At 45.0% G+C, this 21,892-nt stretch overlaps 2 protein-coding genes and 1 non-coding gene across 3 annotated transcripts; 1 reads left to right on the top strand and 2 right to left on the bottom strand.

The window, feature by feature from the left end:
- Positions 1-172: 172 nt before the first annotated feature.
- On the top strand, positions 173-12,488 carry DFFA (DNA fragmentation factor subunit alpha). Its single transcript, XM_005892720.3, has 6 exons — positions 173-387; positions 2,218-2,376; positions 4,326-4,468; positions 8,034-8,223; positions 8,434-8,582; positions 9,494-12,488. Exons 1-6 carry the CDS (start codon positions 252-254, stop codon positions 9,704-9,706), a joined length of 990 nt encoding a protein of 329 aa, XP_005892782.2. The 5' UTR covers positions 173-251; the 3' UTR covers positions 9,707-12,488.
- LOC138991301 (small nucleolar RNA SNORD77) lies at positions 10,021-10,081 on the bottom strand. Its single transcript, XR_011467330.1, has one exon. It is a non-coding gene; the product is annotated as a small nucleolar RNA SNORD77 (small nucleolar RNA).
- Positions 12,489-16,474: 3,986 nt separating the features above from the next.
- Positions 16,475-20,118, bottom strand: CORT (cortistatin). Its single transcript, XM_005892718.2, has 2 exons — positions 18,580-20,118; positions 16,475-17,505 (listed from the first exon to the last, which is right to left on the bottom strand). Exons 1-2 carry the CDS (start codon positions 18,721-18,723, stop codon positions 17,287-17,289), a joined length of 363 nt encoding a protein of 120 aa, XP_005892780.1. The 5' UTR covers positions 18,724-20,118; the 3' UTR covers positions 16,475-17,286.
- Between the last annotated feature and the right edge of the window lie 1,774 nt (positions 20,119-21,892).

Genomic DNA, 21,892 nt, shown 5'->3' with positions numbered 1-21,892 from the left:
ACACCTCCTGGACTGAATTGCGCGACCTAAGTTGGCTTTGAACCCACAGACTACAGCTCCCGGCATGCCCCCGTGAGCCGCAGGTGATTAGGAGCAGCTAGAACTCCATCTCCCGGCGTGCCTTGGTCCGACGCGTGATTTGCTACGAAGAGAACTACATTTCCCGGCATGCCGTGGGGGATGGAACTGGGGAGGACTCCGGCGTCCCCGCCTCCCTGACTTCTAGTCGGTCTGGTCCCACCCTGAAGAGGATGGAGGTCCCCGGCGGCCCTGCAGCTCCGGAACCCGGCGAGATCCGGGCTCTAAAGCAGTGTTTGCTGCGCCGCAACAAAAGCCGGGAACAGCACGGCGTGGCGGCCTCTTGCCTCAAGGAGCTGAGGAACAAAGGTAGGCACGGGACCGGGGCGAGGGCTTGGAGGGCTGGAGCCCGGGCTGAAGGGAGCCAAGGGCAGGGTGAGGATGGCCAGCGGGGCTAACCGAGATCAAGAAAGACGACTTGGGGCTTCTTGTAACTCAGGTGGAGGAGCCTTGGGACAGATATGACTCACGTGGGTATAGCGACTTATCAGTTTCACAGCGTTTGTGCCAAGCGTTTTAACTTAATTTACTTTATGTGAGATTCATATGGTGGAAAGGCAGACGGGAAGCAATATGCAAATGAATTAAAACAGACTCTACTTCGGTGTCTTGCCTCCGGTGACTCAGATTGTGGATCGAACCAAGCCTGGTGTAGTCCTGCCACTCGGGCTCCCTAAGGTGGTACTGGGGCCCCCAGGTGAGCCTACAGCGAGATGGGGGCGGGTTTCCACCGTCAGCTCTAGCAGGTACCTGTGCGGTAAAGAGGGAGCCGCTACCCACCGTCCCAGAGGTCCAGACAAGGAACAGCTGCTGTGAGTGACCTAGCTTTCAAAAGTTCTGAGCCTCATACTGTTGTTACTAGTTGCCTGACCTTGCAGGTAACCATCTGTTGATCCCCAATTTTCTCATCGGCAAAGTGGCTGTATTTCCAGCCCTGCTTCACTGAATTGTTGGGACTCTCCAAGGAGATGATATATTCAAATGACTTACAAGTTATTAGCCTGTAGCAATAAACTGTTTACCGAAAAAAGTTCTTGAGGTTAAACGTGTGAGTCATCCCTAGGCAGGTAGTGAAGGTGTATGTATGTCTGCCTGTTCAGAGCTTCTCCCAGAGTCACTCAGCCTAGCCGGTATCCGATAGAAGTCTTTCAGAGACACAGAAACAACCAAAGCACTCTAAATGCTTCAGTGACATAGCTTTTGCCATATAAGTGTTTACATAATTTTTCTTGGAGTGAGGGTTCTTAAGTTTTAGTGCCCCTTTAGTGCAGTGGCTGGATGCACTTGGCACAGAGGCCCATATAAGTGCTTGTGTTTCTGGAGCTCGGCCTCTGCAGGGTTTGGAGCTCGGCCTGTGAAAGGTTTGCTGGGTGCAAGACGATATTGCCTGATGATATTTGTAGTCTCTCGGCTACTTTTCTGCGTGCTCTAGTCCCATTAGCATTTTAGGCATTGCCATCATTAGGCAAGTACAGACCTGCCCTGGACAAAACCTCTTGCCCATTGATCACACAGATGAAAAGTTCCTGTTACAATCTTCTGTCTTCTGCCTCCTTTATTCTTTCCTATAGGTTAGTAAGACTGTGAAATACTGCAAGAACATAAAGTATTTTTTTCTTTCTTTTTTAAAATTTTCTTTTTCTCTGGACACATGGGAGAATTTGAGTAATTTAGACCACTGAGAAAATGAACGAAAGGCGCTTATTCTCAAAGAATCAAATCAGACTTTTGTTGGTTGTTCATCCAAGGAAAGAGTCGAGTGCCTCCTAATGAGGATATTGAGTAGCTGGATAAAAAACGTTTTCAAGAGCCAGACTATATGGGTTTAAATGCCAGTTACTTACTGTGTGACCTTGAGCAAGTTACTTAACCTCTCTGAGTGTTGGGTTTGACATCTGTAAAAATTGGAGTAACAATAGTATCTACCACAGGATTGTTATGAAATTAAGTACTGTATATGAAAAGCACTTAGTATAGTACCAGGCACATGGTAAATGTTATATTAGTATTAGTGGTCATCATAGTTATTATTAGCTACCAGGGATTTTTCTAGGCTCTGGGGGCATACATATTGAGTACAGAACAGATATAATTTCCCTATGGATATTTGTCAATTGCCAAACATTTTATTCCTCTCAGCTTGTGACATTCTGGCCATTGATAAGTCCCTGGCACCAGTAACCCTGGTCCTGGCAGAGGATGGCACCATAGTGGATGATGATGATTACTTCCTATGTCTTCCTGCCAATACTAAGTTTGTGGTATTGGCTGGGAATGAGAAGTGGACACACAATTCAGGTAAGAAATGCTGGCCGTATATACAGTATACCCTCCATCGTGATGTACTTTACTACACGCGGCACCTGGTTGCTGTTTGGCTGGCTGTTTCAGCATTTATGCAGCAAGCATTACTGAGCACCTTCTGTATGCCAGAGTGACGCTGAGTCGGGGGATGAAGATGAATGAGATGGAGTCAGGTCTCAAGTAACTCACAGACCCACAGCAACTAAAACACAGCAGGGCAGAGAGATCTGGGGCACAGATAGGGTCAAACTACCTGGTCTGAATCCCAGCTCTGCCGTTTAATAGTCACATGACCCTGAGCAAATTATCTAACTTCTCAGCCCCTTATTGAGACAGTAGTTATAGTACCTGTCTCCTCGGGTTGTTGTAAGGATGCGAGAACATAGTACATATCAAGCCAGGGCTTCTCAACAATGCTGTTGACATGTTGGGCCAGGAAATTCTTTGTTGTGGGGGTGCTGTCCTGTGCATTGTAGGATACTTAGCAGCATTGCTGGCCTTTACCCACTAGGTACCAGTAGCGTCTCCTCACCTTAATTGTGACAACCCAAAATGCCTCTAGATATTGTCACGTGTCTGCAGGTGTGTGGTGAGCAGAATCACTCCCAGGAAAGAGCCACTGATAGAAAGCATTTACATCTTATCTGGCATGCTGCTGCTAAGTCGCTTCAGTCATGTCCGACTCTGTGTGACCCCACAGACGGCAGCCCGCCAGGCTCTCCCATCCCTGGGATTCTCCAGGCAAGAACACTGGAGTGGGTTGCCATTTCCTTCTCCAATGCATAAAAGTGGAAAGTGAAAGTGAAGTTGCTCGGTCATGTCCGACTCCTAGCAACCCCATGGACTGCAGCCCACCAGGCTCCTCCGTCCATGGGATTTTCCAGGCAAGAGTACTGGAGTGGGGCTTATCTGGCATACAGTCAGATAAATCAATACTCCCTGTCACTATCATTACCGTCATCCTCACCAGCAATACAGAGGGAACTAATACGGATGAGCAAGGATCAGAGAGCTAAAGAAGTGTCTTGAGGAGAGTGCCCAGGCCACCAAAGTGTGGAAATCACCCTTCAGCAATGACTTTCCCAACCACCTTTTTACTCGGGCCCTAGAGACAGCAAATAGTGGCTGCAGCTCCTCCAGTCAAGAATGAGACCTGAACTTTCCTGGTGATCCAGTGACTAAGACTCCAAGCTTCTAATGCAGGGGGCCTGGATTAGATCCCTGGTCAGAAAACTAGATCCCCAATGCTGCAACTAAGACCCTGTGCTGCCAAACAATTTAATTAAAAAAAAAAAAAAGAATGAGACTCATCCCGACAGTTAGGGAGTTTGGGATGAACATGTTCACACTGCTGTATTTAAAATGGATAGCCAACAAAGACCTACTGTACAGCACAGGGAACTCTGCTCAGTGTTATGTAGCAGCCTGGATCGGGAGTTGGGGGAGGACAAATACATGTACGGCTGAGTCCTTTTGCTGTCCACCTGAAACTATCACAACATTGTTAATCAGCTATACTCCAGTGCAAAATAAAAAGTTTAAAAAGAGAGAGACAGACCCATCCCCAAGCACAGAGAGATGCTGATGAGGAAAAACATTTTTGGATACGGAAATAGACAAAAAACTAACTTAAAGGGAAGCACGGTGGCACCCTGGGTATGCATGACCGTACACTGGATTTAAGTGGCTTTCCATAAAAGAATACAGAGCAGTTTCACACAGAAATAAATGGAAGATAGAACAAGTGGGAAAGTTAAGGCCCTAGATGGGGATTGGTTTTCCCATGAATCCCTGAGAAAAGGTGCTTCCTTCAGCATCGAAATTATTCTAAATGGTCGGTCGGAAGGACGTGCTGACATCCTGGAGGTCTGAGTTGGGGGAGGAAGTGAAAAGAGCACTGCAGGTTAATCTGACTCTTAACTGGCATTTTCTTCCTGTATCAGATGGAGGTACCGCTTGGATTACCCAAGAGTCCTTCGACAGAGATGAAACAGACAGCGGGGCAGGGTTGAAGTGGAAAAACGTGGCCAGGCAGCTGAAGGAAGACCTATCCAGCATCATCCTGCTGTCCGAGGAGGAGCTCCAGGTGAGCCTCCTCTGCAGCCACACTCATCTGGCCTCTGCTGCCCTCCGTGGCCTACTTTCCACGCATCTTGCCACCATAATTTCATTATTCCTTCATTTTTAAGTAGTTCTCAGATGACAGCCAAGGTTCTTCATTTTTCTAATTCTCTTGCTGGAGTAGAAATTTTTTACTCCTCACTCTGCATCAGAATCACCAGTGGAGCTTTTTTTAAAAAATACAGATGCCACAGCCCCACGTAGACTATTTAGGCCCAAGGGGTGGGACAAGGAGGTACTGCTAAAGAATGTGAATTAAATCTCAGCTCCATCACAAAGACTGTAGCCAGTCACTTACCCTCTCTGCTTATGTTTCCTCTCCAGTAAAATTGGGGTAAAAATAGTATGTGGTAATTCAGAAAAATACTTATTGAGCCCCTCCCCTGTGTGTGGCATAGTTCTTTGCACAGGGTTACAGGGCTTCCCCGGTTGTGGCAGTGGAAAAGAACCCGCCTACCAATGCAGGAGACCTGGATTCAATCCCCGGGTCAGGAAGACGCCCTGGAAGAGGGCATGGCAAGCCACTCCAGGATTCTTGCCTGGAGAATCCACATGGACAGAGGAGCCTGGTGGGCTACAGTCCATGGGATCTCAAAGAGTCAGACACAACTGAAGCAGCTTACCACCCACAGTGGTGAACAAGCCAGACACAGTCCCTGCTCTGATGAAACTCAAATTCTGGTGGAAGGAGGTGGACGAAACCAGCAGTGTGCCCAGATGGTGGGGGCTACTCTAGATTGGGAGATCAAGGAAGTCTCCTTGAAGGAGATGACCTTTTGGTTATTTTTTAATCTTCGTATATTTATTTTGAATAAATAATACTAATACATTCACATGGTTCAAAATCCAAGAGACATAGCCAAGAATAAAACAAACCAAATGTCTATCAGCTGATGAATAAATAAAATGTTGTCTATCCAAATAATGAATATTTTATTCAGCCATAGGAAGGAATGAAGTATTAATACATTAGGCTTCCTTGGTGCCTCAGACAGTAAAGAATCTGCCTGCAGTACAGGAGACTCATATTTGATCCCTGGGACAGGAGGATCCCCTGGAGGAGGGAATGGCAATTCTCTTACCTGGAGAATCCCATGGACAGAGGAGCCTGGCGAGCTACCGTCCATGGGGTTGCAAAGTGTTGGACAGGACTTAGCACCTAACAATGACAATAACGTGGAGAAACTTTGAAAACATTGGGCTAAATGAAAGAAGCCAGACATGAAAGGCCACAGATGTCATGATAGCATTTTTATGAAATAGCCAAACTATGCAAGTCTGTAGAGGTAGACGGTAGATTAGTGGTTGCCTGGGGGTTGGGTTTCTGGAGACTGTGAGTAGGAAGGAGAGTAACTACTGATGGGTACAGTTTTTTCTGGACTGGTGACTGTGTTCTAAGACTGTGGCTGTGACTGCACAATCACAAAAAAAGCACACTCATTTTACTAAACTCCACTTACTTATATGCTTCAATCAGTGAATTGTGTGCTGTGTGAACTATATCTCAATAAAGCTGTTTGGAAAAAACAGATATACAGAAAAAGTCTGACTTCTGTCCCCAGCCACCCAGCTTTCCTTCCTGGAGACAGCCAGTCTGCCAGTTTCCCATTCCAGAGATAGTTTATATATGCTCTCGCTCAGTCGTGACCAGCTCTTTGCAACCCCAGGCTCCTCTGTCCATGGAATTTACCAGGCAAGAATACTAGAGTGGGTTGCCATTTCCTACCCCAGGGGATCTTCCCAACCCAGAGATTGAACCCAAGTTTCCTACATTGGCAAGTGGATTCTTTACCACTGAGCCACCTGGGAAGCCCATTTTATATACAATTACATATACATGTCCTCCTCTTCCACTTTCATCACACTTTGCACTTTCTGTTTCAAAGAAGTTTGGAAAGTTTTCCAGATCACTTTACAAAAGATACCTTGTTCTTTTTCATCGCTGCATAGTATTCCATTTCATGCCTACATTTTTCTATTTATTTATTTTGCTGAGCCAGGTCTTAATAGTGACATGCAGGATCTTTAGTCGAGGCATGTGAACTCTTGGTTACAACATTTGGGGCCTAGTTTCCTGACCAGGGATTGAACCCAAGCCCCCTGTGTTGGGAAAGCAGACTCTTAGCCACTGGACCATCTGGGAAGTCCCACCATAACTCATTTAATGAGTCTCCCCAGTGGGGGACATGCATGTTGTTATCAGTCTCGCTATTCAGTCTGTGCTGCAAAAAAACTTAGACCAGTGTCATTTTGCACACGTGCTTGTCCATAGAATAAATTCATAGAAGTTTAGTTGAGAAACATTGGCAGGTCCCAAGAGGGGACACAGAAAGAAACTGAAGAACAAGAGGTACCTGCCATGGAAAGGTTGGGGCCAGGCAAAGGAAAGGCAGGAATTTTTTTCTTCTTTGGTTTTTTCTTCTTTAAGAAACAGAAAGGGGTCATGAGATCCCTTCCCATCCCAACAGACTAGCAAATTATGATACCCTTAGGATAAAGGGCATAACAGTCCTCACCAGAACAGGGATGCTGGAATACAAGTGAACCCAGCCCTGGCAGCTAGACTCTGCACGGGGAAGCTTAGGACAGGAGCTTGCAGAGGCTAGCCACATGGCAGGTAGGAGAAAAATGGCAGGTAAAGGAACCATGGGGAGCGAGAATGGAAGGGAGAGAAGGGAAGAGCACAGGATCCTAAGGATTAGCACTGACACTGATCCTTGCAAAGTCATTAACTGCTCTTGCCTCGTTTTCCTCATCTATGAAATGGTGGTAATACTAGTACTTCACTCACAAAGTTTGTGCCTCTTAAATGTTGGACCTTATGAATGTGTATTAATATTACTTGTTCAAAAATGGATGCAATATCAAAGTTAAGGGTAACTTATAAAGTGGCTCCTCAAAGAAGCCTTTCACAAACTCCTGCAGCCCTCCTTGTCACTTTCTGTCCTAAGCGTTTTACGTCTGTTTTCTCGGTGGTGCATAGTGAGTGCAGCAGGTGGGATCTTAGTGCCCCAACCAGGGATCGAATCTGAGCCCCCTGCAGTAGGAGTGCAGAGTCTTAACCTCTAGACTACCAGGGACATCCTGTTTTGTTTTTAATAAGGTACTAAAGGCAACATTTTCCTAATTCTTTCACCAGAGGGAAACTGAAAAAGTTACGTGCCTCTCTCCTGACTCTCGGGCTTCCCAAGGTGGCACTAGTGGTAAAGAACTTGCCTGCCAGTGCAGGAGACTTAAGAGACGCAAGTTCAGTCCCTCAGTCAGGAAGATCCCCTGCAAGAGGATTCTTGCCTGGAGAATTCCATGGACAGAGGAGCCTGGAGGACTACAGTCCATGAGGTCGCCAAGAGCCAGACATGACTGAAGAGACTTAGTGCAGCACAGCACATCACTCCTAACTCTCAGGCAGCCATATTGGGTAACTTTGGGAACTAGATGAAATGAGTCTTTGAAATTGATGCATTTGAGAGACATAACATCATGTTCGGAAAGTACTTTCAGATGTCTTAAAGCCCGTATTTGTTTGTCAGATGCTCATTGATGTCCCGTGTTCGGAGCTGGCTCAGGAACTCAGCCAAAGTCATGTGGCAGTCCAGGGGCTCCAGAACACCCTCCAGCAGGTGCTTGACCAGAGAGAGGAAGCCCGTCAGTCCAGGCAGCTCCTGGAACTTTACCTTCGGGCTTTGGAGAAGGAAGGTGGCATCTTGTCGAAGCAGCAAGGTAGGCATTGTGCTGAGATCTCGGTAGGAGCCTTTCCTTGAGAGCGAGCCAGATGCTTCCCGTGTGCTCAAGAAGAGTGATGGCACAGCTGTGGGTATTCTAAGATGGCAGGCTGCTATCTGCCCGCCTGATTGCTCTGGCTGGTTGTTGGGGTGGCTGTGTGTGCGCGTGGCATGCTGATGTGTCCTCTATCTCACATCTGCTTTGCAGAGTCCAGAGCTGACCTTGGGGACGAGAGCGATGCTGTTGACACAGGCATTAGAGAGAGCTCCTCCGAAGTTACGCCTGCAAGCCAGATCCTCTTGGCGCTGAAGGAGAAACCTGCCCCAGAGCTGAGTTTGTCTAGTCAGGATCTGGAGGTGGGCGAGCACCAGGGACCCTGACCTTTGCAGGGAGACACTTGTATCAGGGTTTTTTCACCTCTGCAGACCCTGAATCATAGCTTCCAGTTTGCCTAATATTACATGCAAAGCTTCCCTTGTAGCTCAGTTGGTAAAGAATCCGCCTACAATGCAGGAGACCTGGGTTTGATTCCTGGGTTGGGAAGAACCCCTGGAGAAGGAAATGGCAACCCACTCCAGTATTCTTGCCTGGAGAACCACATGGACTATAGCCTGTCAGGCTTCCCTATCCATGGGGTCCCAAGAGTTGGACACGGCTTAGCAACTAAACCACCACACGCAAAGCGTTTGCAAATGTCTCACATAATCTAAATCTTAAACAAAATGGATGCACTCTCTTAGATCATCCGATCTTATTCTCTAGTCCAGAGTAGGTAATGAAATGTCTGATTCTGACAGGGAGGAGTTACAGGACTCAGGCTTCTGAGATGCATCTGCCAGTGGTTGAAAAAGATCCACAGGCCCAGAGGTACATGAAATATTCCTGCGAAGGACCTGTGCAACGGGGTCATCTTGTACTGACTTTCAGACCAGGGAACTAGAAGGGAACCCATCAGAGTGGGTGCTCCTCCTTGTCCCTGTCCCCAGCACTACCTCAGTGTAGCTAGAAGGGAAAGAGGCTGTACTGAATTGAACTTGGCTAAATTTCCTGTGAGCGGAGGACTTTATGCTCCAAGTAAACTGCTCTCTAGAGGTCCTTTCCTGTTGTTGTTGTACGGTGAGCAGACGCCTGTGACGGCTTAATAGGAAGGAAACCTGGCATCTCAGCATAAAGCTAGAGACTGACACTGCCGACTCTCACCTCCCCTAAAGAAAATCGCGAGAGCAGCAGAGGGGCTGGTTTTCAATGATTCTTCTTCTTACCACAGTTGGTTGCCAAGGAGGACCCTAAAGCACTGGCTGTTGCTTTGAACTGGGACCTAAAGAAGACGGAAGCCGTTCAACAGGCCTGTAATCAGGAACTTAGCCTACGCCTCCAGCAGGTGCAGAGCTTTCGTTCTCTGAGGAGCATTTCAGCAAGGACGAGTTCACTGCCTGGAGACATGGAGAACCCCAAACGAACCAGACGAGACCCCATGTAGCTGGTGGCCAGCAACATGCCAAAGAAAACCTTGGGTTTCGTGTCAGTGTCAGTAAATGCCTTTAGCCTAATCATTATAGCTACTTACATACTCCTCTGCCCCCTGCCTTTCAGAATGTTCTGGAACAGACTAGAAGATGGGCTTTGGGTCTTCTTCAGAAAAGCCATTCCAGCTTTCTTTACATATTGAACCATAAGGTTCCACCAGCTCCTCTAATTGCAAGTTCATATGTTCTCTGTGTAATAGTAGTTGTGAAGGGCATGGAAAAGAAACTGTCATGTTTCAGACCAACTATCCTTTTTTTTTTCTTTTCCTTCTACATCAGACAAATGGTATATCTCTTTCATGATATAATCTATGCAACCATCATAGTAATGAACCTACTATTCTTTTCCTTTTTTTTTTTTGACGTGGACCATTTTGAAAGTCTTTATTGAATTTGTTCCAACACTGCTCGTGTTTTATGTTTTGGTGTTTTGGCCCCGAAGCATGTTGGATCTTAGCTCCCTGACCAGTGATCAAACCTGAACCCCAGGCATTGGAAGGTGGATTCTTAACCACTGGACCGTCACGGAAGCCCAGATGCACAATTCTTATTCTAAAGATAGAACTGCAGAATTTTAAACACAAGTAATGGTAGAGAAGGTGATGCATCGGTGTTGATTATGGCCACAAACTTGTTTCTCAAGTTAATGAATTTTTTTGTATGTTTAAAGGCACATATTAAATTTGCAGAGCATAGGGACATACAGAGAGTCTAATTCACCATTTCTAATATCTAATTCAGTATTGTGAAATTATATCCATTACCACTGTGAAACTTTTCAGTTTTCTAATATGTTTTATCAGCAGGGGGTATAAAAAGGTCATTAAATCGATCTCTGTGAGATACGACTCCAGGTCTCTCTGGGTGCAGAACAGAGACTTCTGGTTTATATTCCTCTTGTTTCTGTACTAACTTGTTATTCAAGTTTTGTAATCTACAATGCAATTTCTCTTGCAAGGAAAAAGATAATTAGTTATTGACTTATTTGACTTACTTTTTAAGCATACTTAGAGGAAAATAGAATAGTATTAAGAATACATTGGCTAATTATTAAATAAAGAAAAGTAACAATAAGTCCTAAGGTGAGGCAGAGATGCAAAAAACAGAACAAAAAGCTATTTGCTTCTCCTATGACCCTCCTCAAGGAGGGATAAGGTCTACTCAGCATACTCCTACTAATGCCTTATGCCATTGGTTCTCACTTGCCCCAATATTTTCTTTTTTAATAGTGTATTTTATAATGCTTTCTTAATTATCCTTAAATGAAAGCCAGAGCTGATAACCTACCTACATGTATACCTTCATCAACACAATACCTCCAAATGGAAACAAAGGAAAATAATTTTCAATAAGATGGTCTGTATCCATCTCAGTATGCCCTTTTCTGTAGATGACCATCAAAAGGCACAAGGAAGCTCTCAGGTGCTTATCCTTACAATTGAATTACCTTGAGTTTGTTAGAAGCAGCCATGCATGGTACATGGTGATTGGTGACTCAAATTCCACAAGCAGCATCGCCCTTCGTAATGGGAGTTCCCAAAACAGTGACGTTCTGGGCAGTATACCACATCTGTCCTTGATTTATAAGGTGGCTGCATTCTTCACAAAGCCAGGGAATGTTAAAACTGGAAAAAAGAGTCTGTATACAAAACAGAATTAGGTTTGGGGCTGATTTGGAATGGGTTTTCATTCCTGTGAACAGCCAGCATGACATAAAAGTCATGTGGTGGGGGTGGGAGGGAAGACACGTGGGATGTGGGATGATAATTCACTATGTTGAACTGTCCTGTGCTTTGCAGGAAGACTAGCAGCCTACCTCCCACCCCACCATTCAGTGTCAGTAGCAGCCTCCAGGTACTGAGACAGTTGACAAGAGCCCCCAGGTTCTCAAAATGCTCCTGGAGGGGCAGTAATGCCAGTTGAAGATTTTTATGACAGTTTGCAGTCAGCTCTGTGCCAGCACCTACTACACTGGAGCCTCAAAACTGAGTGAGCTAAAGAGGGTGTGGCGTGCCAGCTCTCGTTTTGTACATGAGCAAAGTCGTGCTCAAGAAGGATCAGTGACTTGCCTCATGTCATAAGGCTAATTGGAGGGCCAGGGTTCAAAGGCAGGTCTTTTGGCTTTATTTTGGTTTGAGGTTTTGGTTTTTTGGCTATACCACCCAGCTTGTGGGATCTTAGTTCCCCAGCCAGGGATTGAATCTGGGCCCTTGGCAGTGAAAGCACAGAGTCCTAACTACTGAACCACTAGGAATTCCTAGGTCTTCTGGTTGCAATCCTGGTGTTCTTTCCACTTACTTGTATTTTCTTTTAAGTCTACATACTCTTCTACTCTACATCCAGATCACTGGTTTTGTTAATTTGTAGTTCAGTCACTCAGTCGTGTCTGACTCTTTGTGACCCCATGGCTTCCCCATGGCTTCCCCGTCCTTCCCTATTATTTTGTTTTGTTAATACCAGAATAATAAGTTGAATTCAGCTCCAAATGAAAAAAGACCTAATATGTTTGCAACATGATTGCTAAAAGATTTCTAAATGTAGTCCTTGTGTTGGTAGTGTAAAAGAAATAAATTAGCCTGGTGAACATTATAGTTAGCACAGTAGCAAAGGAAGCCTGGGTTCCAGAAATAATAGAACAGCATCTCTATTTAACTATTGTGTCAGCAATTATCTCTGTTCACCAATTATATCAGCGTCTCCATCTTTGCCCTACTGAATGAAAAATGTTTTCTCCAATTATTTTCACCAGATACACAGTAGAGCTTTAGTTGATGGGCCGGGTGTTGGTATTGGTCTTCTGTATTAGAAACAAACCTACTGAGCATCTCAGCTGCATTGGAGAATAGAAAAAGTACTTTGGCCTTTGGAACGAGACAGACCCACGTGGAGTCTAACCTTATGGGACAGTAGTTTCCAAAAATGAAAGGTTAGCCTAAGGCCCAAGGTGGAATGGGTTAAATTAAATGAAGGAAGTTGGAGGATATCACCGACTCAATGGACATGAGTTTGAGCAAGCTCTGGGAGATGGTGAAGGACAGGGAAGCCTGGCGTGCTGCAGTCCATGGGGTCGCAAAGAGTCAGACACGACTGAGCGACTGAGCAACAAGTAGGAGGAAGAGCACAGTACCAGCACAGCAATATAGAGGGAATGGTTCCCTTTCATCTCCCCAGGGCCAGAGAGAGGCGGGTGCGAACAGAGACCTTTGCAAACCCTAGACCAAATGTAGAGTCAAAAGTTATTTTGCCCTAAGTACCCCTTACCTCCCCTGCACCACTGTGCCTCCAGGCCTTCTAGAATAGAACGGAGCAGCAGAGCAATAGTCTAAAAATAGGAGAGAGAGAGGGAGCAGGGCACAGCCGATGTTAGGAAGAAAGACTGTCAAAGAAAGCAGCTGGGACTAATGAACTCTACATTAGCCATATTCCATTCTTTCGACTCAAGTCAAATGTCGGTCCCCATTAGGCAATTGGCTTTGACAAGAGCCGTGCTAATTACCACTTACCAACCTTTAATTTCTGGGTAAAAGCAAAAGGAAAAAAAACTAATGGATTTTTCATTTTCCATAAAGAAAAGAATAAAAAAAAATAATAGTAGTCTGTTAAAAAATACATTAATTACAAGAATTATTAATGTGCCTTTACTCACCAGATTTTTAAATTTCCTAATTAACTTTTATTATCTTTTTTTTTTTTTTGCCTTCAGCATTTCTTTTCCTATTTTGTTGTATTTTGCCTTAAGTTATTTTGGCTGCGTCTTATATTACTTGAGGTTTTTAAGGACCTTGGAAATTATCTACTCCAAATACTCACTGCCTGAATCTGCTACACAGCTGACAGGTGAGGTCCTCTGCCCTGTCAGGAAGCCCCCAGTAAAGGGAACAGATCCCCTCCTCCCCAGGAAATGCACTGAATTTTCAGATTGCACATCCTTAATGTTGGCTGTTTGGTCAAACTAAGTCAGACAGCACTTCCACAATTATCAATACAAGGAAGTAAGCAACAGGTTACTGCAGAGCTATGAGATTTTCTTCAGTATTCTCTAACACCATGTTACAGGAACTATCAGCATGAAAATTCTAGCTTTTCTCCAGCTTACAGTTATTTTTTAAAATAGTTTATTATTTATTTATCTGGCTGTGCCAGGTCTTAGTTGTGGCACACAGGATCTTTTAGCCATGGCACGCAAACTCTTAGCTGCAGCATGAGGGATCTAGTTCCCTGACCAGGGATCAAACCCAGGCCCCCTGCATTGAGAGCGTGGAGTCTTAGCCAGTTGACCAGCAGGGAAGCCCCAACTTACAATTATTTTAATAAGAACAGAACATATATCTTTTATCACTTAACTATTTAATTATAGACAAAAAGGATAAATTAGTGTTAATTTTTATTAAAGTTATGAGAAGCTAGAAAAAGCATCGCCCAGTGTCTTTGCCTCATTCATTCTAGTCTAGAAATAGAAACTTCCCTCTTTTTAACAGCTGAATGACATATCCTCTTCTGATTTCTTCAAGATCAAATCCCTGTCTCTATTGAAGAAGCTGCTGTTATTAAGATGTGGGTAATCCCTTCAGCAGGCACTGTCAGGTCAAGGAGTATGTATCCCCCATGAGCTCACAGGCCTGAGTTTCCACTGAAATGGTTTGCTGTCAGCCCTGACATTCGAATACTATGAAAGGACTTCGGTTGAATGCTTATGTCACATCAGTTCCTCCTTAGCAGTTAAGGATCTACTCTGGTGACAAATACTGGAAACAAATGTCCTAGATCTGCACATTTGACTATACTGAACTACACAAATGCAAATGAATGAAAGTCGCTCAGTCGTGTCCGACTCTGCGATGCCATGGACTATACGGTCCATGGAATTCTCCAGGCCAGAATACTGAAGTGGGTAACCTTTCCCTTCTGCAGGGGATCTTCCCAACCCAGGGATCAAACCCAGGGCTCCCGTATTGCAGGCAGATTCTTTACCAGCTGAGCCACAAGGGAAGCCCAAAAATACTGGAGTGGGTAGGCTATCCCTTCTCCAGCGGATCTTTCCAACCCAGGAATTAAACCAGGTAGGACTAGAGTCGACCAAAAACCTGATGGTAGGAAATTACCCTAGTTTACTAATGATGAGCATGTTAATCTAGTCTAACATGCAGTTGATGCCAGTTTACATTTTTCTAAGGCCCCTGAACTAAGGTGGGCTTAAACTTGATGGATTTCCTGGAGGTGCCATTAATGTAGCCTCAATTCCTTCAGATATTACTTAGTTAAAAGTTAAAATCTCTGGACTTTGCCAGTGCTCCAGTGGTTAAGAATCCTCCTGCCAGTACAGGGGACACAGGTTCGACCCCTGGTCTGGGAAGACCCCACATGCCATGGGGCAACTAAGCCCATGCACCACAACTCCTGTGCCCACCCACCCTAGAGCCTGGGCACCAGTGCTGTCTTGGTGACACCACTGCAATGAGAAGCCTGACACCACAATGAAGAGTAGCTCTCACTCGCCACAACTAAAGTAAGCTCACACATAGCAACAAGGACCCAGTGCAGCCAAAGATAACGTTTATTTTTTCAAAAAGTTAAAATCCCCAATCCTAAGGAATGTATACGTATGGCTCTAAGCAAAACTGAAAGACAGTAAGCATTCTTTTCTTCTAGAAGAACCTTAAATCCTGAAGGTCAGCTGGCCTTTCAGGCAGGCATCTTCCACCAGTGCGCTGACCCACTTACAGGTCCCTGAAAACTGCTGTGTTTGAAAATGAGGATGCTATTAAGACTCTTCCATCACATTATACTTCACTCAGCTAGTAATTACGAATATGAGCTCAGCTCTGTGGAAGACAGAAAGGAACGGTCAGCAGTCATACTTTGTGAGTCTGTTCCCCTGGTGTCCAGAGAAGAAAACATCCTTGCAATGCCTTCCAGCCAGCCTTTGCCAGTCTTCCGGATACTAATCCTGACCATCAGAAACTTTCCTTAACTCCTGGTAGGAATCTCTAAGCTTTAAAGTTTAACATCCAAAAAAACCACCTGCTGGAAGTTTTCTTTAGCATCTAGAATTCAAGAGCCATAAACAAGGTGTGTAATCAAGGAAAGATTCCGGGGCTAATGGGGAGGATTAAAATTTGATTAGGGTTTGAACCTGAGCATGTGTTTACTCCTATCTCCATCTGAGCAGACCCAGATCCTGGTCCATGTGAGGCTCGACAGTTGCTCTGTGTTATATCACAGAAAGAGAAATGAGAAAGGAATCTCCCCCTCCTTTCACCATCATCCACTTACTTCTGTGGGAAATTATTGAGGAATGGGAAAATAAAACATTTATATACATAATAGATTTCAATACATATGCCTCTGTCTCAGACCAAGTCCAGATCCTGCAACTCTGTAGGTCCCAGAGTTTGTTTGTTTTTCTGTTTTCTTTGACCTTGAGGCCTGGCTTGTAGGATCTTGCTTCCCCGACCAAGGATTGAACCCAGACCCTCGGCAGTGAAAGGGCAGAGTCCTAACCATTGGACCACCAGGGAATTTCCTGGAGGTCGTTGTATTAGAAGTTAAGGCAATCAAGCTACAGGCTGGGAAGTAGCACCGCTCACTCTATTTGGTTTGAAATAAACCTGAAGCTCTCATCCATAAGAATTGTAACAGCAATATTAACCTACTGATTATAATTAGTATGGGTATTTTACAACAGCAGGTTCAAATGGAACTTTTATAGGCATGTCATCATGATGTTGTCTGTTTAATTATAGCATGATATTTGTTTTTAAATTAATTTTAGCCAAAATAGGAGGAATAATAATTTTGCTCTTTGAGAACAGTGTTTAAAAATTGCTTTTAATATGAGGGAAATATTTTTTACATTAGACAGTTGATATCAAAGTAAACTGAAATGTTATTCTGAACACTTAAATATGTAGCTTTTACCTATTATAAATCAAAGCAAGGAAGACGAGGACAGAACAACTTCTAAGCACAATGAATGTGGAAGGAAAGCCCCACAGCTGCATTGACAATAATGGCAAAAACCACAAAAATCTTTATCAAAAACTCTCTTCTTTGATCAGACCTGAGGTTGCCAAGGGGATGGGGGAGGGAGGGAGATGGACTGGGAGTTCGGGGTTGGTAGATGCAAACCATTACATTTAGAATGAATAAACAAGGTTCTCCTCCATAGTACGGGGAATTATATCTAGTTTCCTGGGATAAGTCATAATGGAAAAGAATATTTTTAAAATGTATATACGTATATATACATATGTATATATACATGAGTCACTTTGCTATACAGCAGAGATTGGCACAACATTGTAAGTCAACTCTACTTCAGTAAAAAAATAAAAATAAAATACTCTCTTTGGGTTCCAAATTACTAAAGACATCTAGTAGTTGGCATTTTTAAAGTTTACATAAAAACTACTTTTCAAATTACATGAGAAAGAGAAGACAACCGCACAAAGAAGAAATATCACAGCTGCTTATTAATACATTTTATTCAGATCCATGGTTACACTTCTTTGCACGAGTAGTTATGGGTGGAGTTTTACTTGCAGGAGGAGAAGGTCTTCCAGAAGAAATTCTTGCAGGGCGTTTTATCTTGGCGCGTGGACTGATGGAGGGGTGCGCCTTCCTGCCGTTTGGACACCTCCCTGGCTTCCCCTCCTACAAAGGGCACTGCCCTGGCCTGGGAGGCCCACTCGTACCACCACGCAAGGAAAGTCAACAGGCTGTTTGTCTTTATTTCTGCCACTTCCTGCATGTGCTTTTAAAAAGAAGCAGAGGACAAAGGAAAGACAAATAAATCATCTGATTCAGCCAGCATTAAGATATATAATTCTTTCCTTTAAAAAAAAATGATGCTCCAGAACAACAAGCCATATTTCCATTTAAAGGATGAGAAAGTTAAGGGACACGACTGAAATGACTTAGCATGCATGCAGAGTTAAGAGAACACCTCAAGAGAATTGCTCTAATCAGAGAAAAGAAAAACTCGAATATATTCAAGGAAAAAAATCTATTTGTTTTGCCCCTAATCTTTTTAATTATAAGAGGTTGGGAGATGTCTCCTTTTCCCTGACAAGTGACTGGCAGATAAGAAGCCCCCCAAGTTAGATGAGGCTTCTTTCGCTTGATTTCCCATGTCTCCATCTCTGGTCTTACTCCTGGCTGTCCACAAATTGCTTTTTAAGACAGATCAGATTGAGACATTATATTCTGGCCTTTCAGACTCCTTCGAAAGCTTTAAGGAGTAATCTGATGATGAATGGCTTTTCTGGAACTCAGCTGCTAATTTCAGAGAAAAATCCATTTTTAATGGTCAACTTTATGTACTCTTTCTTGGAAGTTTTTCAAAATGAAAAAAAAAAGAGAAGTAAATCACCTCATAAAGTTACAACTTCTCACAATGGAAAATGTAATGATGTCAATTAATCTAAGCCAGTGAGAACCTGCTCTGTATGTATAAATTAAGATTCTACAAGTAAGTGTGACTAACACCGCAGTGGCAGCAGCAGTAGACCAACTGCACTGCAATAGACCAGTGTGATGGCTTTGTGTTTCAAAGACTGGCAGATGGAGATCGCTAGCCTGAAGAAGCTCCCTTTAGTGTCAGCGTTTTCTAACAAGTTTCCTAATGACTGAAGATGGTGAGTCAATGGTCCATGTGGACATCACAGCACAGGGCAGCTGAGGGGCACACGGCAAAGCCCAGCCCTGCAGTCTGTCCTGTACACACACTCAGCCACAGAGAAGAGGGGGATCCACGGGGTGGCCAGATTTGCCAAGGGAAGGGACAGCTCACAAGAGGGTGAGCACGCAGCCGAGTCAGACTACTCACCCCACTCTCGTGGCCGGCGAGGCCGCCCTCTGGGGAGAGGGCAGTGGTGGCCCCAGAGGGCAGCAGCAGCAGCGGCAGCAGCAAGCAGAGGGGTAGCATCTTGCAGGCTGGCTGGTACTTCTCTCCAGCTCTGGAGCTGCTCATCCTGCTTGGCAGCCCCTGAAACCAGTGCTTTGTGGACTTGAGTCTCTTCTCTGCAGACTGAGGGGGATATTTTCAGCTCAACCTGCAGCTGTGTGTGTGTGTGTGTGTGTTTTTGTATATATGCCTATCTAAAGCCTGTACTCCCTCTCCCCTCACATTCAAGTGGTGACGCACAAGCCTGAGCAATCAGTGCCCACAAAAGTGCTTCAGGACTGGATTTAACCCCTTCATTAAAACCTCGGCGCTCTCCTGTGTCAAGAGTGGATTTGCTCCTACTTGGGGATGCGTGCGCACTTGGCTAGAAATTCCACCTCCTCGCAATTATGCCAAAGCAATCAGGAAGTCTTGAGAACAAAACCAAGTGATTTAACATAATACAAAATTAGCCTTGAATAAGGAGCTTATGGTGATGAAAACAATCAATCCTAAAGGAAATCAACCTGAATATTCATTGGAGGACTAAAGCTGAAGCTCCAAAACTGGCCACCTGATGAGAAGAGCCAACTCACTGGAAAAGACCTTGATGCTGGGAAAGTTTGTGGGCAGGAGAAGGGGGTGACAGGGGATGAGACAGTTGGATGGCATCACTGACTCAATGGACATGGGTTTGAGTAAACTCCAGGAGATAGTGGAAGACGGGGAAGCCTGGTGTGCTGCAGTCCATGGGGTCGCACAGAGTCAGACATGACTGAGCAACTGAACAACAAGGAACACCACCTGCTTCCCAAGTGGTGCTAGTGGTGAAGAATCAGCCTGCTACAGCAAGAAACTCGGGTTCGATCCCTGGGTCAGCAAGATCCCCTGGAGAAGGGAATGGCAACCCACTCCAGTCTTCTTACCTGGAGAATTCCATTGACAGAGGAGCCTGGCGGGCTATAGTCCATGAGGTCGCAAGAGACAAACGTGACTGAGCGACTAACACTTTCAACAGCAAAGGAACTTAAAATCTGCAATTTTGCCCACACGAAAGAATGACTGAATCAGCTCAACAAGGAGACGGTGAGGACTCCGGGAGCCACTCAGAGCATCCACTGGTCTCAGCAGACCACCTCAGGCCACCAAGTGCTCGTTCCGTAGCACCACCTCCCCGCCAGCAGGCCACGGTCCTCTGGCCCAGGCTTTCCCAAACTGTGATGTGGACCCAAATCACCTTTTGTTGTCGTTCAGTTGCTAAGTCGTGTCCAAGTCTTTGCCACCCCATGGACTGAGCACTTCAGGCTTCCCTGTCCTTCACTATCTCCTGGAGTTTGCTCAAATTCATGTCCAGTGAGTCGGTGATGCCATCCAACCATCTCATCCTCTGTTGCCCTCTTCTCCTGCCCTCAATCCTTCCCAGCATTGGGGTCTTTTCCAATGAGTCAGCTCTTTGCATCAGTCACCTTATTAAGGTGGAAATGCAGATAGATTCTTCTCTTCTTGGCCACACCTCGAGGCATGTGGAACTTCCCCGACTCATGCCCGCTCCCCCCGCTCCCTCACCTTGCCCCGCCCTGCCTGCAGTGGAAGCATGGAATCTCAGCCGCTAGACCCCCAGGGGAGCCCAGTGAATGCCCTACACTTGACCAGCTCCCAGGGTCTCCTCTCCTGATTACAGCTCCACTGCTGAGAATCCACAACTTCAAGCTGTCTCTGCCACCCCTGGTTCCTCCTTGCAGGTCCCAGGTTCAGAATCACACAGACAAATGTACAGACCTTCTCCACCTGAGACAGCTAGGAAAATCAGAAACATCCATCGCAAACCTAAGATGACATCAGAGGCCAGGTTCTAAAGGGAAGTAAAGCGACCAAAGAACTGACGGCACGTTCCAGAAGTGAACGTTGACGCTTTCAGTTTTCCAAAGTGCTGGTTCACACCCCTCCACAAGGGAAATCTCAACTTTAAGTTTCATTGCATTGCACATTTGTTAAGATGCTAGGTAAAATCGGCACAGCCAAATGACCCACTATGGGCCATAAAGTGCATCTTGCTTTAGTCCTTTTTTGGTACCAAAAAAATTTTTTTTTTTTTTTGCCTAATTCCCACAAATGATATTTTAAAACGTTTAGATATTCTTAGGGCTTCCCTGATGGCTCAGTTGGTAAAGAATCCACCTGCAATGCAGGAGACCCCAGTTCGATTCCTGGGTTGGGAAGGTGCCCTGGAGAAGGGAAGGGCTACCCACTTCAGTATTCTTGCCTGGAGAATGGGGTCCATGGGGTCGCAAAGAGTCAGAGAGGACTGAGCGACTTTCACTTCCACTTCAGTTTCATGTCTTTTAAATTTGAAACCAGTTCAACATTTTAAAAATTTAGGAAATAATGGAGGCAGAACCAGCTTGTCATCTACCATCTTGACTGAGCCACGAAACGTGAAGGAGGTGCATATAGTCCTTTCCTACTTTTTTCCTCTGAGTGTATTTTTATATATTTTGTATATACTGTATATTCCATGGGGTCGCAAAAAGTCAGACAAGACTGAGCGACTTTCACTCCAGATATTCTTACAGATGAGATAATCATGGTAGCTCACCCAACTTCAAGATTTTGTTCCATGAACTCATTGAACACTGAACACCTAGCGTGTACTACATAGAAGGACAAAGACCATCCACCCCGAAAGGGCTGTTCCAGCCTCACTAAGGGGCAGGAGACATGCTCTGCAAATGAGAGAAAAGTAAAATTTCAGTGTGACATGTGCCAAGGAAGGTTATAAGCTGCAGGCCGGGGAAGGCTTTGTGTGATCTTGTTACTGGCTGCTTTCAAGGAGGTGGCAATATATCTTAGTACCTCAAGGTGAGGGCTCTAGACTAAAATCCTGGTTTTGCCATTTAATTAACCTCTCTAGGGTCTCAGGTTCCTCATCTATAAAACAGGGATAAAAACAGTACCTACTGCCTACATCCTAGAATTGTGAGAATCAAATAAGATCATGATAAGCACCTAACACAAGTGGAAAACACAACAGGGCTCACGTTAGGAACTGTCACTAAGACGATACCCTGGGACTCTGCTGGTGGTCCGTTGGCTGGTCCAGGAAGATCCCAGATGCCACAGAGCAATGAAGCCCAGGCACCCAAGAGCCCATGCTCTGCAACAAGAGGTCACTGCAATGAGAAGCCCACACACCACAAGAGAAGGCCTGCACACAGCAGCAAAGCAGCAGCACGGCCAAAAATAATTTTTTTTTTTT

Source organism: Bos mutus, chromosome 16 (assembly GCF_027580195.1).
Source record: "Bos mutus isolate GX-2022 chromosome 16, NWIPB_WYAK_1.1, whole genome shotgun sequence".
Lineage (NCBI taxonomy): Eukaryota > Metazoa > Chordata > Mammalia > Artiodactyla > Bovidae > Bos > Bos mutus.
The sequence above is the reverse complement of the archived record's forward strand: the minus strand, read 5'-3'. Positions and strand labels throughout refer to the sequence as shown.